At 39.5% G+C, this 20,316-nt stretch overlaps 3 protein-coding genes across 8 annotated transcripts; 1 reads left to right on the top strand and 2 right to left on the bottom strand.

Moving 5' to 3' along the window:
* The first annotated feature begins 287 nt into the window (after nt 1-287).
* CG17193 (uncharacterized protein) lies at nt 288-19,964 on the top strand. 3 transcript variants are annotated; one of them, NM_001170188.2, is made up of 3 exons: nt 288-657; nt 6,507-6,736; nt 16,650-19,964. In NM_001170188.2, exons 2-3 carry the CDS (start codon nt 6,676-6,678, stop codon nt 16,793-16,795), a joined length of 207 nt encoding a protein of 68 aa, NP_001163659.1. In that variant the 5' UTR covers nt 288-657; nt 6,507-6,675; the 3' UTR covers nt 16,796-19,964. The 3 variants fall into 3 exon arrangements, with proteins under 3 accessions (NP_001163659.1, NP_652224.1, NP_001287419.1); NM_143967.3 differs by having other exon boundaries at nt 6,504-6,736; NM_001300490.1 differs by lacking the exon at nt 288-657 and adding an exon at nt 2,295-2,314 and having other exon boundaries at nt 6,504-6,736.
* CG33934 (uncharacterized protein) lies at nt 7,669-13,628 on the bottom strand. 3 transcript variants are annotated; one of them, NM_001170189.1, is made up of 25 exons: nt 13,509-13,628; nt 13,339-13,450; nt 13,166-13,282; nt 12,953-13,101; nt 12,646-12,760; nt 12,508-12,563; nt 12,326-12,451; nt 11,932-12,267; nt 11,764-11,858; nt 11,619-11,705; nt 11,211-11,404; nt 11,018-11,155; nt 10,494-10,957; nt 10,304-10,436; nt 10,130-10,246; nt 9,915-10,063; nt 9,747-9,861; nt 9,492-9,547; nt 9,308-9,433; nt 8,910-9,245; nt 8,661-8,842; nt 8,396-8,589; nt 8,046-8,329; nt 7,810-7,982; nt 7,669-7,758 (listed from the first exon to the last, which is right to left on the bottom strand). In NM_001170189.1, the coding sequence occupies exons 13-23, from the start codon at nt 10,499-10,501 to the stop codon at nt 8,075-8,077; spliced, it is 1,671 nt and encodes a 556-aa protein (NP_001163660.1). In that variant the 5' UTR covers nt 10,502-10,957; nt 11,018-11,155; nt 11,211-11,404; nt 11,619-11,705; nt 11,764-11,858; nt 11,932-12,267; nt 12,326-12,451; nt 12,508-12,563; nt 12,646-12,760; nt 12,953-13,101; nt 13,166-13,282; nt 13,339-13,450; nt 13,509-13,628; the 3' UTR covers nt 7,669-7,758; nt 7,810-7,982; nt 8,046-8,074. The 3 variants fall into 3 exon arrangements, with proteins under 3 accessions (NP_001163660.1, NP_001027199.2, NP_001027200.2); NM_001032028.2 differs by having other exon boundaries at nt 8,396-8,586; NM_001032029.2 differs by lacking the exons at nt 11,018-11,155; nt 11,211-11,404; nt 11,619-11,705; ... (7 more) ...; nt 13,339-13,450; nt 13,509-13,628 and having other exon boundaries at nt 8,396-8,586; nt 10,494-10,560.
* Indy-2 (I'm not dead yet 2) lies at nt 7,669-13,628 on the bottom strand. 2 transcript variants are annotated; one of them, NM_001032031.2, is made up of 25 exons: nt 13,509-13,628; nt 13,339-13,450; nt 13,166-13,282; nt 12,953-13,101; nt 12,646-12,760; nt 12,508-12,563; nt 12,326-12,451; nt 11,932-12,267; nt 11,764-11,858; nt 11,619-11,705; nt 11,211-11,404; nt 11,018-11,155; nt 10,494-10,957; nt 10,304-10,436; nt 10,130-10,246; nt 9,915-10,063; nt 9,747-9,861; nt 9,492-9,547; nt 9,308-9,433; nt 8,910-9,245; nt 8,661-8,842; nt 8,396-8,589; nt 8,046-8,329; nt 7,810-7,982; nt 7,669-7,758 (listed from the first exon to the last, which is right to left on the bottom strand). In NM_001032031.2, the coding sequence occupies exons 1-13, from the start codon at nt 13,529-13,531 to the stop codon at nt 10,817-10,819; spliced, it is 1,689 nt and encodes a 562-aa protein (NP_001027202.1). In that variant the 5' UTR covers nt 13,532-13,628; the 3' UTR covers nt 7,669-7,758; nt 7,810-7,982; nt 8,046-8,329; nt 8,396-8,589; nt 8,661-8,842; nt 8,910-9,245; nt 9,308-9,433; nt 9,492-9,547; nt 9,747-9,861; nt 9,915-10,063; nt 10,130-10,246; nt 10,304-10,436; nt 10,494-10,816. The 2 variants fall into 2 exon arrangements, with proteins under 2 accessions (NP_001027202.1, NP_001027201.1); NM_001032030.1 differs by lacking the exons at nt 7,669-7,758; nt 7,810-7,982; nt 8,046-8,329; ... (7 more) ...; nt 10,130-10,246; nt 10,304-10,436 and having other exon boundaries at nt 10,719-10,957; nt 13,509-13,599.
* Nucleotides 19,965-20,316: the final 352 nt, after the last annotated feature.

The following is a 20,316-nucleotide window of genomic DNA, read 5'->3' as shown; positions in this document are numbered from 1 at the left end:
TGAACTTGGACTTTGAAAAACAAATATTTTTATTCATTCTAGGTGCCAATGTACAGAAGATTATACACAAATGGCGTGTACTTTGTTATTTCGGTTTTAAGTTCAGCAATTTCCTTTCACAAACAAAAACTTAAGTAATGGGTATTCAGCATTCGTCGAATTCCTAAGGACTTTTTCCCGGACTTGTGGTAAGGGTAAAAGCTCGCAACGTAGTAAAAGCTTTCCGGTTGTTGGTCCACGGCATGCTGGAAACTTTCCGCATCCTGGCATCCTGCGTACGATTCATTCATCAGTAGAAAAAACGCCGTCTGATGGAATAGATGTGCTAGTGACAGAGGGAACCGAACCGAACGGAGGTACCAAAAGGCGACATTCTCGACTCGTTTGGCGCCATATTTACTAGGACCAATCGGAGTCGCCAGCTCTGTATTTGCGTGACTGCGTGTGTGCGCGAGATAGTCCTGTTTTTTGGACCCCCCTTTGTTTGTGTAACTTCGCGCGCTTTTGTGTTTTATATACCAACGGGTCGGAAAATCGGGTACCAAAAAAAGGGATTTGAAAAGGCGTGAGATTTGCGGCCAGCTGCTGGACGACTGCCAGCGGACTGAAATCTTAATTAGCCATTTAATGGCAGTTGGCACACAACAAAGCCCCATGGTAAGCCCTTAGCCATATGGCCCATGTAAATCAATTTCAAACCGAGCTCAGATCTTGACATTCTGTCAGCGAGTCAGCTAGTCAGGTGTGGTATTGGTAGCACCTTCCCCAATTTTTATGTGCAACTGTACGACATGTTTTATGGCCGACGTTTTACTGCATGCTGGCATTTTTACACTTCCATCAGCACTCCATTTTTCACAGTTCAGAGTCAAGTTCACGCTCCGTATCCCTTCGCCATCCATCAAGTTTGTCGATTCTGCCACGGGTGCTGGGCTTCAAACTTATTTAAAGTATTTAAGCCTTGTTTTTTTCACTGGCCATCATTTGCATATTATGATTTGGCTATTGAATTTTATGGTTTTATTATCAAAGGGACTTTGCAGAACTGCTTTGGGCTCTTCTTAGACTTAGAATTGTTATTTCACTCATTATAAATTTTCCATTATTACTTTTGGGGCAATCGTACTTTTGGGCTAGAATTAAGCTTAAAGAAAAACAGTCTTGGTTTCTCATTACCAGAGCTTCATTTAAATTTCGAACACTTCTTTGGCGGATGGGATTGGTGGGACTCAAAGGCAAAAAGCCATGAACTTGATCTTTCAAAAGAGGTTGCAAAATGCTTTTGGCAGCTACGAAAACGTTCCTTTCTGTTCCTTGGCTGTCAAGAAAGAGATTACAACGAATTTTCCACTTTATGTTCGTTTGAGAAACGTTAAATTGTTCAAGCAAAGAAAATCTTGTTTTTTGTTAAAATATTCTTAGGCTAAGAAACATGGCCAAAGGCTTAAGATATCACATTTTCATATAGCTTGAATGTGTCATAAAATGAAATAACAGTCTACCCAAGGCAAATTTAAAATATTCTTTATTAAGATAAATCATCATAATTCGCACAAGCCCAATTCGAAATTAGCATTCAAGAACGATATTTCAAATTTTATATGACTAGTAAAGTATAACCTCAGTACAGTTTATTACCTAGCTGACCAAATTGCTTTACATTATGACAAATATTTCGCTGAACGTATTGATTACTTATAAACATAATTTTTAAATTATTATTCAACACATATTTGACACGCTTCTTAATTGAAATTTGGACAAAAAAACGAAATAGAAACCAACAAAATTCAATGCACACGTGAAAATTATTTACGCGACCAGCGTAGAATGTTCAATTTGTACTGCCAAAATTACTTTTATTTTTTATTGCCATTCTCCTCTTCTCATTTTTCAGTTTATTACGAGTGGATTAATTTTTTTCGCCGGATATTAATTTACGTTATTTAAGTAAGAAGCGGTAATAAAGCCACCTCGTTTGCTGGCAAAAAAAATTTAGATTTCTTACGCCCGTTTAAATATCAACTTCTGAAAAGTTCGGTATCGTGCTACCATTAAACAGCATTTAACTATTAAACGCGTCGTACTAAAATCTTGTGTAAGAATCGTTTACGCTCATTCAAAGCGGACCGCCATATAAAATGCAATATTTCCATTTTTATAGTGCTTACTGATGCTTGAGGCACTCGGCTCACTTTTTATTTTTCCATTATTCAAGGAAAAGACGCAAGAAAAGCGCGCTAAGACAGTAAAAGCGTCGATTTCCCTTGAATCCCTTGCAATTGGAAAAGGTGATGCAATACACATGAAGCTGGTAAGTTTTTGGGCTTAAATTTGTTGCCCCACACGTGTACAGTTATTAAACATCTTGGTCGAGAAGTTTTCCCCGGCCTAATTACTGGTAAGCCACTTCGACCACCGCACCAAATCCCCGGAGGATCGAAATATTGTGTACTGAGGTGGGCAAATACAAGTGTTTACCTGAGCAGTTCAAGGGGAAAACAGATTTGTTTGGCAAGACCTTAAAAGAGAAAATTCCAATAAACCGAACGTAAAATCAATAAAAGTCAATATAAGAAAAGCGAGAGGAAGAAACTTGTCATTCGTTTGCGAATACGTAAGTTCGGAAGAATCTATTTGAGGAAAAATATCCGCTTATTTGTCAAAGTTGGTCGTTTGGTGAACAAGATATATTTGCATTAGGTATCGATTAAATTGAAGTAAATTTGCTGATTATATACAAAAAAATATATTCAATATCTTAGCGAACATATGTACTTCGTATAAAGAGTATACCGAAAGTATGTATTTGTAGCCTTTTCCCAATTAAATGGCATCGGCACAATATAAATAAGAGTCGTTCTAAAATAAAGCATCCATTAGCACATCAATTAACTTTATGTACATATTGAACCTGGGAAACCACTCACATAGCACGTGCGTTCTAGTGTGGACCTTATTCGAACGTTTATCACGCATACGCAGTGTTGACACATATTATTAAATTCCCATGCTTGCTGTGCGTCAAATGTTACTGTCACACTCTAATACTCGTAAGCCGATTAGATTTTAAAACAAATATGAATATATTTATAATGTTTACATTGTTTTCCACATATGAGTTTACACAAATTTATGAGATCGTAATGAACAAGTTTTAAGCATTTCATTTAGATTTTATCATCCAAAATATTACAGTTTTAAGATCTTATATACACTTTAGATAGCTCTTTAAAATTGTAATTTCGTTTAAGTTGCTCTTACTAATAATTCACACCATAAAATCGTATTTATCCACAAGAAATAAACAATTTCATTTCTTAATTTTTGTATATCCTTTTAAATGTCAAGGCAACAATGACTTTTAAAAGTCTATCCCAGAACCCACACACTTTGCGCAAATGTGTATGCAGTTCTTCATGTGATAAAAGAAAATGGAGAGATCGAATCGGTTTTCCATTGAAACAAGACGTGGGTGTGGGTATCTCTGACCCGACTGACAATTAGGCCAATCATGAGGAATCACTTGCGATGACAAACGCCCGGGCCACGTGCATACGAGCAAATTGATGTATTGTTTTTGGGACGCCGAGTGGCCCATCAGAAGGCATCAGAGGACTCTCGGCGAAGAGCTGGGTGAGAAGTAGGCTCCATGGTCGTAGGGACTGCGGTGCTGGGCACGCAAATTCAACGGAAGCGTACGCCATCCAAATAATTTAGACAATGGCACTCGTGCGCACACGCCATGCCCAGTAAACTGGATGTGGCGTACTCCACGCACACACACTCAGCCAAAGCATCGAAAACCGTCACCATACACACGCAACGCCACCATAAAGCAACACAGATACACCAGCAAGGACACTCACTCACACACGTACATACACATAGACAGACAAACCTGAATGAATGCGGAGAAACAGAGGCGACAATTTTAGTGCTATTTTCGGTCATCATTTGGCTTTACAGCGGGTCAGAGCCCAGAAGCGGAACCTATTGGGACCCGACATGGAAGCCATCACTCCTGACAGCCTCCGAGTTCCCATCTCCGTTCTCCCGAAACCCATTTCCCACTGCCACACTCCACACCCCGCGACGCCATTCGTACTCCTATTATTTCTTATGCGCTGGTGTGTATCTGCTGTTCAACATATGTTCTCACTTAGACTGTGGTCTTCTTCCTTTGGCTTGTGTTCCAAACAGCTGCAACTATACTTGGGGAAAAAGAGGCAACGAGCAGAGGGGAGCAAGAATGCTAAATGTGTGTTCACTGATATAAATTATTAGGATGTTGTTGTTAAAGCTTGACATGAAAAGAAATCCGTATAGCTCTTGAAATATAAGATGTATGCCCTGTGTTTATGTATGATTACATTACTAATTTAAATTACCTTTAGTTTAAATGGCTTTCTTTTTTATTCTATTTAAATGCCATAAAGTATCATTTAAAATACAAGATAATCTTGGCTTTTGAGCTTTTTGTTTTCGAGTGTGACACAACATGGCTGTGGAAAATACAAAGCACACAAACAGCAGAGCGGAAAAACTTCTACTATTATTTGCTTGCCACCTTGCGGAAAACCAGGACCAACATTCCCGCCTTTAAGAGACACAAGAGGAATGGCTTTTTGAAGGTGTAATTGAGTTTTCACGCAGTACGTGCAGGAAATTCTTAAAACTGATCCGGTGATAACTTTTCGTTATAATCAAATTTCCTGGCCCCGAAAAAGATGCAAAAGGATGTGTCGTTTAATTTGAATAACTTTACGGAAACAACATATTGTTCAGCGTGGGAGTCGATAAATTTCATTATGCCAGGAAAACTGGACAACAAAAAAAAAAGTTTGCCAGCCCCAAGTTCGTCTCGATTGGCAGGAATCTAATAGCTCCCAGACACAAATAGATTGCTCCTAAGTGAGTGATGAGATCTCGTACACAGATTAGCTGCCCCAGGAGCAGCTTTGAACTGCGTTCAAACTTTCCTAGCTATTTAGCCAGACGGCTGAACTTGTCCTGATTGATGATGTTTCATTGTATAATTTAGTAGTTGCAATCGAAAAGTTTGAAAAGAGGTTGCACCATATTAGCTAACATATTTACTATTTTATCCTGATGAGCAAACGCATAATAATAATAATATAATTAGATATTCATGTTAAATTGACTATGTTTTATTATCTAGGTTGAGTTAAGTACTGCTTATTTTCTGCACATTCTTGAGTGCCCTTTGTCTCGCAAAATTGCCAAAAATAAATTGTTTCGCCTTAACAGGCTTTTAAACTATCCGATAACACAGTTCTGCCACTTGATGGCGACAGCTTTAGTTGAGTTTTTAATTAAGTTATAGCCACACTTTGCGTACTGGACACAAAGGAAATCCAATTTCCACTAAGCCCCGCTTTCAACTCGAAATTTATCGTCAGCAAATTGCAATGGCAAATCGCAGAGCACATTTGGTCCGCCCCGTTGTTCTGTGGGTTCAGTATTCTGGGTTCTGAATTCTGGGTTTCCATCGAAACCCCCAAAGCACAGTAAATGGAGCGGATTAACTAGGGAAATGCATCAGGCATGAACCGCACAGCCCCCCAACCTGTAACCCCCGTGATCACTTGGCATGCAATTTCCAAATTGCTTTCTCTGAGCTGAGGAAACAATTTATGTGTGTTAAATTGGCCCCGCCCACCGGCACACACGAACACAATACCACATACTCACGCCCATTCACCTTTGGCAGGCAAAGCTTCTTACACTAATTACACAAATTGAACACAATTTATTGTTGCCATGGGAGCAGAGAACTCGATGGTTACTCCTGCTGTTGCCGTTGGCGACACGCTTTAAGTGGCGGCAATTTGGTTAATATTAAATAAGTACTTGCATATTAATTATATGCATAATTACACGACCAGACGATGCGAGCCCTCCTGTTTGGGTGTTTGCTGTAATTAAAACATGCTGACATGGCGTATACGTAACGTGACTGGCAGCTAAGCTGGCGTGTTCTCAACAACGAATTCTATTAAAGGCGAACAAAGCTCGACAGATATTTTAGCATGTTTGGATGGCTCTCTATTTTGACTTAATTCAAAATTGTTTTGCTGTCTGAGGTGCAAACAAAATATCACGTATACGCAACGTTGCTGGACATTTACATTTAACGCACCTTAATTCCTACACAAGCAAAATGTACACATTTATTTCAAGTTATTTGGCATTTCTTATTTTAGATACACCAAAATCTTGAGAATATAATTTTTTAGTTCTGAAAACATTGGTGAACTCTCATTTGAATTGGTTGCCACTTCCAGAACACTACGTCTTACTTTCATATCCTGTTTCCGGTTTTAGTGTCGTAGACATACATACGTTGTGCCTTTGTGTATGTGCGTGTGATTTCTGATTTCTGTTTCATACCCAAGTTGATTCTGACAGAGTCATTAACAATTTGCCGGTTTTGATTTACCCAGATTTTATTTGCATTCCTTTCCGCCTCTCTCCGCCAGCAGCAGCATTTGCAGCCGGAACTGTAGCCCATACAAAGCTGATCAGCTTGAGTGTTTTATGGTGGCCCCAAAGTGGCAACTACAGCCTTAACATACAACTAACAAGCACAACATCGGCTTAGGGCAGCAGGAAGTATCAACACGAGCCAAGGAAACAAAGCAATCTATAAAGATGGCCGGCGGGGGCAGGACAGCCGGCAAATACGGATATTCGGACAACAATTATTACAGTGGTGAGTAGATAGATACGTATAATGTTTGATCCTGATAAAGCTCATATTTTAGAATAAGATTACACATACGATGGGCTCTTTATGGTATATTTTTATCATAATAACCAATGCTTTATCTTAATGTATCGTCATTATATTTATTATTTGTTATTTTTTTTAATAATTGATAAAATCCATTCACCTGCCTGCCTGCCACACAGAAGCGAAACGAACTCGAATAAATGACCATGTTGTACCGAATTATATTCAATGAAATATTATCGGGGTATGAATAAATTACGAGTCTCATTGTTATTTCTTCCCCTAACCACTGTACATTCGCCCCAGGAACTTTGAGGGTGGTGAATGGGCGGCTCGTTCTTCGCACTGTCGCCCATTTGGCGGGCTTATGTCGGCCCCCCCGATGGCGTCGTCCTGGCGACCTGGAGTTCTGCTGATGAAGTCCTGCCGCATGCCTCACCGTAATCAGTGTTGAAAAGCGTGTTTTTATTCGAGTCTTGATTACGTATGTATATTCCGCTTGTCAGGGTTTTTATTACATTTATTTCGGTGCGTTTCTTATACACATGAACACTCGCACACAGGCATTTTTCTCGGAAGTGTATATTTTTTATTTGTTTGTGTGTCGACTGGAGATTTGTGCTCTACTGATGGCTGTTCGTGTACTCAGCATATCATTCACGCATGAAAGCAATATAACTCAGTTGCTTAGGGTAAGGATGTTTTTTTTTTCTGATTATATCTTTCCAAACCATACCTGCGAATGTGAATGAGTTTGGATGAAGGACCAGCCATAGGAACTTATTGCTGTGTTTGCATACAACTTTTGTTTTCCCTCGAGCCAAATTGTCTGCTAAGCCTTTTGGCCTTCCCAAAATTCTATGCCGAGCTAAGACATTGAGATGGCTTCTGTACTTTTAAACAAGTTTGCTGTGGTTTTATTGCCGCAAATTGTGGGCTTTTTATTTATTAGCCATTAAACGAAATACCGCATAAGATTAGTAATGTGAGCACACCTAAAACTGAAGCGAGCAAATTTTTAAATGTCAGTTTACAAGTAGTATGGTACCCACATTTTGCCAAACGCGGCATGCAACTCAACAAAATTGCTGCCAAAACAAAGATCCAGTTCATTTGACCTCAAAGCCTTTCGATTTGACAGAAATATTATTGGGAATACCAGAAATTTTTCACATGTTCCATCTTGAATCTTCGAGTCTTCGTATGTCTGTAGATATGGATTGTCCTGCGGGAAAAGTAAAAAGTTATTAAAAGACTTCCATTTGATAACCTTGGTGTGGAATCTAACCCCACTTCGCAGGCATTTTATAATTGGAGCTAAATAGCCCAAGAGGGGAATTCCGTCGTCCCCGGATAGATCAGCATGGTCCACACGGTTCCGGTGAACAGCAGACATAGGAAGGCCCAACATGTAGGCAGAATCCCAGCGATGGCCATGTACTTTGTTTTCAAACCCGTAAAGCCGGATATAATTGCATTAGGCGGAGTGCTTACGGGCAGATGGAAAGCCAAGCTGCAGGCCAGGGCAGCCGGAAAAGTCAGCTTCATGGGATGCACTTCGATGGCCAGGGCCTAATGGATAAATGTATATCTATAAATGTTGAAGATACTTGAAGGCTGCCGCCGGGATCAACATACCATTTCCGAGAAGATCGGGATAAGAATATTGCAGATAGCCACATTGGATGCGAATGCAGTGCAGAATAGGGAGATTATAATACACATTGATATAACGAGGACGGAATGCATTTCACCAGCGAATGCTAAGGACTCGCCCAGCATTTTGGCCATTCCGCTTACCCTGCTGCCCTCAGCCAAAGCAAATCCACCTCCTGTCAGAGAAATAATATGTAATTGAACCAAATGAAAGAATATATTGTAGATAGATTTCAAATCTACTTGCCCAACAGAAAGGCCAGGCCAAAGGGGGTGTACTTTTGGCAGTAGACCCACGACAGGCAGGCATCCAAAGTTTGTCCTGGGAAAGGAGCCTTTCCGCAGCAGTACTTGAAGAAGGTGTACTGTGTGGGCAGCGCGAAGAGCAGTATTGTTGCGAAAAATACTGGAGGACCACTGCCAATGGCTCTAGAAAGAAATAATTTAAGTTAGACGTGATGCTTCGGAATGCAGAGATCTTTGGTTAAAAACGAACTTGGCATTCAGAAAGTCAGCCCATCCCGGAAAGAAACCAGGTTTTCGGGTGAAGAGCAGGAAAATCATCAGAACGAAGAGCAAACCGACTTGAATCTCGTGGCAGCTCATCGGTCCTAGCTCTGCCTTGCGCTGCTTGATCACATCCTTGACAACGTCCTGGCTCTCGGCGCCCTTCTTCACCTCCTGACCAATTTTGCTATTCGGCCGGAAGAGACCCATGTGTGTGACTTGTAGCGAGAAGTACGTGAGAAAGATAAGCACGAGCACTACGAACGGAACGGAGTACGCCATAAAGATGGGGAAGTCAATCTTCTCGTCGGAGTTGGGAAAACGTCTATGGGTTTTATCAGCTGCATACTATCAAAATGACCGGCAAACTCAACCTATCGTCCTTACGTATCGTATAAGCCCTTATAAGTCAGGTTCGTCCCAGTTCCGATCAAGGTGCCACAACCACCGATTGACGAAGAGTACGCGATGCCGAAATAGAACGCCATCGAGATTGTCGACGGATGCGGTGGGCTGCAAGTAAATTGCCGTGTTTGTAATACAGATGGAAATCTATCTATTTTTCACATACTCTCCCTCTTCCACTGGCTCCTCTTCCTGCGTCTTGTAAATGGCAAAAATGTTTTGCTAAAAGTGAAAGTTTACATGAGTTCATTACACAAACTATTGAATATGGCAATGTGTGTGCTAAACTAGAAGGGACCAGACAACCTTACAACCTATCCGGCTAAAAGGACCAATCGATTATTTACTAGTGATTTTCAAAATATATTAGATTCTTGCATTTTTTGAAAAGTGTTACCATAGTTAGGAAGTATCTACTCACAGTTTCCATTTCATTGAGCACTGCTTTGACTATTGGACACATCATGGCAGTGGCTGCTGAGTTTGAAATCCAGAGCGAAATGAAGCAAGTCACCATGACCAATCCGAAGTGCAAGCTGGTCGAAGAGAGCTGCCTTAGTTTTGAAATAGCTTTTAGACGAAGCCTTACCGCCTCGGACTGCAGCCCACTATTAGAATAGTGTTGAGTGCAATACGTTGATGGAGATTGCTATATTCTATGGCCAGAGCAATAAGCAGTCCCCCAATGAACATAACCACGGTGTCACTAAAGTAAAAGCTGCACACCTTTTCCGAAGTCTGTGTTCGATAGGGTGAAAGTATTTAAGATATTAAACTTTCCACTGTGCAACCACAATAACGTACCAAAATGCCAAACAGTGGCAGAAAAACGACCGGAAACAGAGCTGTCAAATATAGAGGAATGGCTTCCGTGATCCAGAAGAGCGCCATATTGGCCACCAGATACATGCATTGAAATGCCTGAGGTTAGGAATAAGATATTACCGACTCGAGGATGTCTACTACTCCATAACTTGCCAAATTATTCTCCAAGACCCCATAGATCATAATCGGCAATGTGATGAGAGGAATCATGGCGGTCGCCTTGCCCCTCCAATGGAAGCCGCAACATCTCTTTACGGCCTGACCACCTCCAATTTTTCCGTCAGCACTGCAAGATGATGTTTAAAATCGTTTGGTTCTTAAAATTGATTTACAAAAGTCTTACTCTCCCATTTTGCTTGGCTTCTAATACGATCGTAATGAATTTTTTCGATTTTACTTGAACCAATATATCATTGCCTACTGGAATACTTGAAATGAAGTTCGAACAAAAAAATACACATGATTTTTGACAACTGATAAATTTGTATGTAGGAGTGCCTTGGTTATCAGATATCCATTAAACGCGAAAAAAAATAAATAAAAAATAATAAACGGGCTTGACGTGGTTGTGATCAAGAATTCATTTGAATTTATATACTTTTTGCGTTCCAAAACATCATTTTTATAGAATTTATAACAAGATTTGAAACCCCTTTAGTTCCATCATTATATTTTTGTTTGATTCTTAATTTCCTTTGCCCAATCTGGAAAGCTTTTCGATTCTGGAAATATTATCAATCCCCAGGTATTCGTGTTCACCAGAGCCACAGAAATCCCGATAATGGTGGGCACTATACCGCAACAGGCCTAGAAAATAAATTATTTAATGCGGTAATTTATAATTATTATTGTGAAGCTTTTACTTACAAAGTATTTGGTCTTAATATGTGCATATTGGGTAACAATTGCATTTGGCGGCGTGCTCACGGGTAAAAAGTAGACCATGCTAATTCCCAAACAAGCTGGCAGAGTTAAAATCAAAGGATGTAGCTCCAGAGCGAGAGACTTCATGTAAAAAAGAAACAAATAAGTAATTTTTAAAAAGTTATAGACACCTTACCATTTCACATAAAATTGGTAGCACAATGTTCGCCACAACAACGTTGGCGTTGAAAGCGGAGAAAAAATTGGCCAATACAAACGTGATCGACTGCACCACAATATTTGGCAATCCGATGAGGACTTGCATGGCCTTGGAGATCATTATGTTCAAACCAGTTTCCCTGCTGGCCACGGCCAAGGCAAAGCCACCACCTGCAAGTAAACCAAGGGTGGATACCCGTGAAACTTGGGAAGTAAATGGAGATAGTAATGATTTACGGTTACAACATTACTGATAAATTGCAATTGTTTGCCGAATGTTGATAGACAAACCATAAATCATCACAAACCATCATTTTCAACGAATACCCTCCTTGTTCGATACGAGTAATACAAGTATTTCAAATGTGTGGAAGAAGAAACGTACCCAGCAGAAATAATAGGCCCCAGGGAATGTTGCGTAAAACATATTCCCACGATAATATCGCATCGATCGCCTGGGCGGTAAACGGACCTGTAATGCAAGGTGCTATATGAGACTCTCTTCAATATGGGTAATAATGAAAACCCACCTTTACCGCAACAGTACTTGAAGAACGTATATTGGGTGGGCAAGGCAAAAATCAGTAGAACAATAAATGACAGTCCCGATGCACTTCCCACTACCCTGAAATGGTACAGTAATAATATAATGGATATTTTTCAGACACAGAGGCCTATATAAATAAATATATACACACTTTCTATTGATCAAATCGCTCCAACCCGGAACGAATCCCGGCTTGCGGGTAATTAGGAGCACTATCATAAAAGCAAAGGCGATGGCCATTTGAATTTCATGACAGCTCATTGGGCCCAAATCAATATGGCGCTGTCGCAAAACATCCTCCATCAGTTTCCTGTTTGTGTTGGCCTCCGCAATGATTTTACCGGTTTTACTATTTGGTCGAAACAGTCCCATGTGCGTGATGAGGAAAGCTATGATAACCAGCGTAACGTTTACAATCACCATCAAGGGTATCGAGTAGAACATAAAGTTGGCAAATGTAATCTCCACCGTAGAAGTGGGAAATCGCCTGCGAAAGACACATATATTAAATTTGGTATATAGCTTTCCAAACCCCATTCTATTACTCCGTGTATATGCCCCTAAAGACCAGATTCGTTCCTGTGCCAATCAGTGTTCCCAGTCCCCCAATGGAGGAGGCGTAGGCTATGCCAGCGTAGAAGGCTACTGTTATCTTCGACGGATGTGGTGGTCTGCACATGATTAAAATTGAAGATTTTATTATCTACAAATTATGGTATACTCTTACTCTCCCTCCTCTACTGGTTCTTCCTCTTGCGTCATATAAACGGGAAATATTTTGTTCTTTGAATTGTAGAATGTTTTACGCAGTGTGAAAATATTTATATTAGGCTTAAATTACTATAATATCGATCTAAGAACTCACGGTATCCAATTCATTGACCAGCGCTTTGACAATGGGGCACATCATGGCCGTTCCGGCTGAGTTGGATATCCACAATCCCATAAACGTGCTCACGCTCATCAAGCCTACGAATAAACTGAAAGGTTTTCCGAATTAAGTTAAAATGTAATGATGAATTAATACAATAGTTGATTGTGTAAAACTGGTGAGTCTTGTAGTCTAAGACGAAAACATTTAACCGAGTTCCTCGACTACGAAAATATTAATGGCACATCTTAGGAGGAAGACGACTAGATCGAATCGAATGAGTGATTAAAATAGGACATACCGTCTAGGACTTCCACCGACAATCCGAATGACCCTCAGGGCAATTCTGGTGTGTAGATTACTGTACTCAATTCCCAAGGCCACAATAAGCCCACCAAGGAATACCACAATGGTGTCGGTGAAGTACTGTTTGCAGACTATAGAGGCATTCTAAAGAGATAGTTTAGTTTATATAAATTGTGTTTTCATTTAATTAGGACATTTTTAAACTTACCACAAGACCAAGGAGAGGGCAAAAGACAAGGGGAAACAATGCCGTGACATATATCGGTAGGGTTTCGGTGATCCACAGCAGGGCCATGGTAACAATAAGCCACAGGCACTTGAACTCCTAAGAAATTACTTTGATCCAGATTGTGATATTTAAACAATATATTGTGCACTTACGGCCATGTCGGTCTGAAAGCCATAAATAAGAATTGGCAGTGTGATCAAGGGTATAATTATTGAAGCCTTCCCGCGCCAGTGGAAAATACAACAGCGTCCCAATACGAATTTTCTTAGGGAATTCAATAAATGAGCTGGAAGATACTTGCTAAAACAAATGCGAAACCCACCGTTGTTCTCCTGGTTCTGCCATCTTGTTTAGTTAACAGGCCTAAGTTAATTTACAATGTGTATATATATGAGTTGGAAACTTGTGTGTGACTGGATCTTATGACAACGGAGTACTAGATTATTTAGCAATATTTTGAAAAAAAAAATCTTTTGTTGAGAGAACAATCAGTGTCAACTCAAAAAGGACCATTTAATCTAAACTCACTTTGATGTCATCTAATTGATAATTTCCCGAAATAATTCTTCGCTCTGCAAAGGTCTGATTCAGCTTAACAAAACCTGCACTGAACGAAATAATGTATTGAAAGTTAGCATTTAAAATAAAATAATTTACAATTACAGTATGAAATGATATTTTACTAAAGAGGTTTTTATCGAAGAAAGAAAAATATAAGTTAATACCTATTTTTAAGTATCAGGTCTCCGATTTGGCATATAAATTAATGCGTTATTTGTTTCGGTATGTTATTAAATATTTACTGCCAGCGGTCGTAGTGTTTAAGGAGTCCTGCTACAATCTGGCCCAAATGAAATTCCTCAATGCTGGCCAAATCCTTGTGGCCACAAAACATTTGGGAAGATGTCAGACACAGGATACACACACACACATACTTGGCAAAGGATATTACATAACGCCAGATGAATGTGCGACCCAAACTCATCCATGCTTTTATGTTTTTTGTGCTCTGTCTATTCACATAATCTGTCAAATGACTTTATTGACTGTATTTTTGTGCGGAAAGCGAACAATAAATGAAATTTAATACATATCGGCTGGCAGGACATTTGTCCTTGGGTGGATTCCCGACTATAGTTAGGCTCATCCGCTCGTGAACCTTAATAATTTACGCTCAGTTAAGCCCAGTTTTTGCCCATGGGCTACCCGAAATCCATTTCAGTTTTCAATTTGCGGCCAAGGAGTTGGTGCCTTGCATTCGTTTTGCATATTTCACGCTATCATAACTTTCGTTTTGACAGCCTGAACTTTGTCAGACGTCCCGGATAGGCATTTCTGTGAATTATTATTTGATATGTCAAACTTTTCTGTGCGCTTTTGATGTTTTAAGCAGCCGCACATTCGTGGTCTTCAAATAGAACTTACAAACGCCTGCGAAACCCTAAGAAGTTTGTACATTGCAGGGGCCAGAAGACTTTGACCGCACTCGAAGGCCATTGAAAACTTTTGCAAAACAGCAAAGTGGCTAATGATACAATTGTTGGCCGAAAGTTGTTCCTAATTGGTATATTATAGCACTAAATTCCGCACTAAACAAATGCCATTATACGCGAACTCTGGTGCGAAGTTTAAACGATGACAGTTATTTGATTTCAACTATTTAAAGCATGGAGTTACCAACTTATTTAATTACCATATAGTATACATAGTTCGGATTATTAAGAACCAAATTTAAATGCGTTCTGCACAGTCTATTCCTCACACACAAAATTGTAGCTATCTGCAGTTTTCAGGCAATTTGCCTGGAGTTCTATTATTATACTCGTACTGAAAAATGGTAACAAAATATTTGAAAAACTTGTTAGCAATAAAGTGCAGGAATATTTAAATTGGTCAAGGAAAATCGCAACACCTCGCTTTTAAAATGAATGAATAATGTATCTTGTAGTATCTTATATTTATAACTTGGGGAATACAAATCAGCCATAAATCTCATTTTATCTTCTGGAGTTTTGCACAATATTTTGTGCATCCATTTGTGTTTTATGGCCAGCATAGCAGCAGGTGAGCCATTTCGCCAGCAAAAAGCAATCGAAATGATTGCCTATTTATCTGGGCTGAGTGGCCGTGAACTGTGAACTATGGAGAACACTCAACGCCTTGATGCCGACAATCAAGCACATTAACCGCACGGACACTCGAATGTTAAGCCATGCATATGTATGTACTATATTTTCAATACATAATATACGGAATATGAGATTTATGTAGTACCATAGCTTTGTGCCACGGGCCATTGGGCTCTGAGATCTCGTAATACGAGCCCACTAATTAACAAATCTCTGGCGGCGTCGGCTTGACTGCCAGTGAACAAGATTTGAATCTGTTTGATGTGTGCCGCCAAGTGAATGCTCGGCATCGATTATGTGTTAAATTACCCATAAAACAAACATCTGGCCCAAATGGAGCCGAACAATGCGAGCCTATTTGCAAAGTTGGTAGCGTGCAAATGGGCTCTGGTTACGCCAAATTGAAATTCTGGCAACCGCTTTTTAAATTAATGCTTGAAATTCGTAAATGCCCCGCTCGCATATAAATGAAATCAAACCCCAAAGCTAATGACATCGCAAATTATCTAACCGCAATGCGACTTTTTAAACAAATTATACGGGAAATCAGATTTAATTTAGCCCGGTATAAATTTATACGATAGCAATTGCTGTGCAGAGAGGATTTTTTATACCCTTGCAGAGAGTATAACGATTTACATTTATTTTTAATATTATTTGAATTTGGGTACTTAAATCGATTTAAATAATCTATTTCGCAGTGCATATGTGTTGGATACAGAGAAATAATTTTTTTGTAATGGTACTTTAAAATATGAAGCTTAAATATAATATATTGTGATGAGAACCATCTGGCATCTTGAATATATGTAAATAACTTCACTTATTTGTTGACACACAAAAAGAACCTTAAATCAAGCTTAAAACTTAATCCCTGAAATATTTTGTCAGTATCTTTTGCCAATAATTGCGTTAATAACACAATTCATATAAATCGAAATTGTATAAAATTGGAACATCTGGGGATGTAAAAATTCGAGTTGCAAATCCAATTTTCGTATTATTTTTGTTTATTGCGAGTTTTTATTGCCGCTCTGTGTGTGCGTGGGTTGTCATCCAGATTGCCTGTGGCATATGGTCGTCGTTTATTCTTTACAGCAATGCATTTGTCATGGTCCGGCGCATATTTTTTTTCCCCATTGTTTGAATATGCACGGAGTAAGTCCTTAAAAACCGAACTGGGATTTGGTGAGTGTCAGGGGGGAAACAAGTGATTCAACTCCTCCTGCCACTCACTTCACCCACCTGACAAGAATAATTGCCTGTAATTTGTCAGCGAGGCCTCTAAATCGTGTTTTCTCTAGTTATCCTTGCCTTCTTTTTTTGTTTTACAGGTCACTCGTACAAGAGCATCAACGATGAGATTATACTGGTCAGCATCATAATGGGCATCACCATACTGGTCCTCATCACCATCGCACTGTGCTACATTGCGTACGAGAAGTGCCAGAAGAAGCGGGAGTACTATATCAACGCCTAGAGGTTGTCCCCAAGGGAATTCGAGAACAACGGAATGATGCTTTCCTTCCCTTCGTCCTGTGTTTTTGTTATCCTGTGCAGGGAGGAGGCGGTGCAAGGCCAAATGTCAACATGGTCGGCGACAATGTTGACGTTGACGATTTAGTTGGCCAACAAAAATAACCCAGAGTGGCTGCGCCCAACTGCCGGCTTGCGTTTTTTCTCCTTGCAACCCCAACCCAACTTGCAACCCGAATACCCGGCAGACACGTACCCAAATCGGAAACCAGTGGCATTTTTGTGCTGCTTAAACGTTTCGCCATCTCCGTTGGCTTTGCCACAGTTGCAGTTTCTCGAGTGCCGGGAAACATGGCTCCTTTGTTCGGATTGTTTGCCCACTGTGCACAGTGGGTGCCAGCACTCGCCACTTGCCACTTGACATTTGACCAGCCAATTAGGCGTTTTCTATTTTCCCATTTTGTATTTTCTTTGCTGCAGTCTCGTTGCGAAAACATGGACACAACTGTAATGGCATAGCACTTTTTAAATTCTCCTGCTGCTGAAGGAAGAGGAGACTTTTTAAGACATTCATAAATTCGAGTTTTTATGCCGCATCCAGGCATTTCAATTTAAAATGCAATTCACTCGAATTCCACCATGCAGCAACCTTTTGTTTGTCAAACCGAGCTGGAATAATAAAAAAAAGCAACCTCACACCACGGAATAATGGCAGCGAAAGAAATATAAGCGATACTCTTGCAGTGCGCTCCGTCGATATGGTTGCCCCGAACTGAATGCTGGATACATTGTGCATATGTGCACTGAGAGAAAAGTGTGATGATATCATTCAAAATCACAAATAAACGACACTTCTCATGGGTCGTAATTTTTAACCAACAAAAGCTTTATTTAAGAATAATTATAACAATAGCAACCATTATTGATGATGCATAATCCAAAAATGGATCAAGTTCCATCAATTTCCAAATCGGAATTTCATATGAAATTCATATGAACAATGAATACAAAACCAACGATACTAAAACATGAAACACCTAAAAATATATATACTAACACGTTTTATGATTTCTTATATTAATTATGTTTTATATTTCATTTAAACCACTTTTTTTTCAGAAATATATTTTTTTTTATTTTTTCATAACATAGTTTTTTTTAGTGATTTCAAGATTTTTATTATTCTTATAGTTTTTAATAACTCCAATTTATGGCAGACTGTGTGCTCTGTGTGGTCTTACACACATTCCAATTTCGAGTATTGACAGCGCGGGAGCATTTAACTATCCAATGGAGAGGGGAAAAGAAACCCACCAGCTAGTGAGTGACTTTTCTTATATCCTTTTTGGTTCGTCTTTTTCCCTGATGCTCTGTGGGATCTGCTTTTTTTTGGGATTGGGTTCAAGACCGTGTCCCGAGGCCGTAATAATAAAAACAGTAGCGGAAACTGGGTGCAGTGCACGCGAACAAAGCGTTGAGGAACAATAAGGGAAATCGCCCAGCGATTTCGTGGTAGCAAAGCGATTCCAAGGGAAATAGGCAGAAGATAAAGGCCAGAAAGAGTTGGCATTAAACTAGAGCAAAATGAAGCACATTTAAAGGCCTCTAACGGCAAACGTAGCTGTGGGCATAAATTAAAGCTCTTGTCAGGCGAAAGGCTCCACAGAAATAACCATCTCACATCCTGAAATCGACAAAAAAACCAACACACATCCGCCTTTTGCCAATGTGTCGGGAACTCATGGTTAATCAGCTTAGACAACCTCCGTCATCGGGTTCGAGGCATTTTGTTGTTTTGCCTGCTTTTTTGGGCACATCAAGAGGCCTAAGAGCAAACAAATAACTCGAGTTCGGTGGCCAAGGGGGCTTTTTTCCCTGGAAATGCTTTTAAAAATTAAACAACTGATAAATGACAAAGTTCGTTGGACCAGAAATTATCGTTTGACAAATTGGCAGGCCCCGATGAGAGCTCATCTATTGCCTGGCAACCACGTGGTGAGCAAGTCCTTTTAAGATCCTGCAGATGAAGAGCACTTACGGCGGAGCCAGACGAATTACTAGTGACCAAATGGTTCTATTGACTTGGAAAATTAACTAAGAGAAGATTTTGCGTTGAAGGATTTACGATGAAGGACTTAAAGTAAGGTCGCGAATATTTTCTTTGTTCTCTGTCCTATATGATTTCTTTTATGGCTTTATTATATTTTCCAAGATGTTTTTTGTTCACTTGCGCTGGTATTCAAGTTTCTTTAACCTCTTTTATTGTTACGCTCTGCAACACAAAACTTTGACCACAAACCCGTACACAAAAGTTAACTTGACACTCAACCACCGAAATGTAGTTAAATAGTGCATCATCAAAAAAATAGACAAGGATTCAGAGTACGGTAAGGAAAAGGACTTTACTAATTATCCGTTAAGCAGGAAAAATGCCAGCAGAAAAATCCAAACACGCTCAAAGAGCAACAATAAATTTTACGACGGCCATAATAAAAAAAGATTGGAGCACAAATTTTAGCACTTGTCGTGTGTCTGAGTCAGGAAAAATAGAGTTTCGCAAGGACTCGCCACTCAAAATGCATCCTTATCCTTTAAGGGAAACTCACTTTCCCTGCGTGCGAAGAGAATGACTCGTTGCTTTTTAAGCGGACCCATATAGTATACATATAAAGCCACCCCAAAAAGAATCCTCCCATGGCACACGTAGCAAACTTTACGTCCACTTTTATAGTTTTTTTATGTAGCGCTGTCCCACTAATTGCCACATGACTTGGCCAAAGATGACAGGACGCTGCAGGACGAAAGGAAATTAATGAAATTACTTTAGTGTCGCCGGAAGGAGGGGGCGTATTGCGTATTGTATATGCATTTATCCAATTGCACTTCGATCGTAGCATATAGATATCTATGTAACCATGATAGATGTGACCACTTATACCTAGTAAATTATTGAATTTGTGGCCAACTCGAGGCAGTGCATCCTTTTTGTCATGAAAAGGGGGACCAAACGTACAATGAAACAAAGAATTCAATACGAAAAACATGTACTTTATTTTAACTAATTAAATCGAACTAAGTGAGATCTATAAATGTTGATAGTAGAAATTGTTAAAACTATATTCGAAATACTTTATGTACAATAAATACAATAAAGAAATGTTTATGCATGTTACTAAATCGAAGCTGGTGTTTTATTTAAAAGTTGGGTAGTGTAAGGTTGGAACTAGCAAGTATTATAATAGAATAAATATAAATTTTATATACTTAAATTTTTCTATACGTTTTTGTATGGAACACGTATGTAAATACGTTTAATTGCAAGATATTCTGGCAAAGATTAAAGATTCGTTATTATGTATTAAACATACATATCTGGCGGGCATTTTAAATCTGAATAAGAGGAAGATGAATCCGTTTCCTGTTCTCCAAATTAGTGATGAGCGTATCTTATGGCGCCTAGCTCTACTACAATCGATACCAAGGCGGCAATGCTGTTTTGCTAACCAAAATGTTCGATACAATTCA

The sequence above is a fragment of the Drosophila melanogaster genome, chromosome 3R (genome assembly GCF_000001215.4).
Source record: "Drosophila melanogaster chromosome 3R".
NCBI lineage: Eukaryota > Metazoa > Arthropoda > Insecta > Diptera > Drosophilidae > Drosophila > Drosophila melanogaster.
This window is presented reverse-complemented; position numbering and strand designations above follow the sequence as displayed.

What these genes read in the sequence shown, in the direction of transcription:
- CG17193 (NM_001170188.2), top strand. Translation starts at nt 6,676, where the DNA reads ATGGCCGGCGGGGGCAGGACAGCCGGCAAATACGGATATTCGGACAAC. An exon ending in GGACAACAATTATTACAGTG is followed by an intron (nt 6,737 to 16,649) that starts GTGAGTAGATAG and finishes TTTGTTTTACAG; the next exon opens with GTCACTCGTACAAGAGCATC.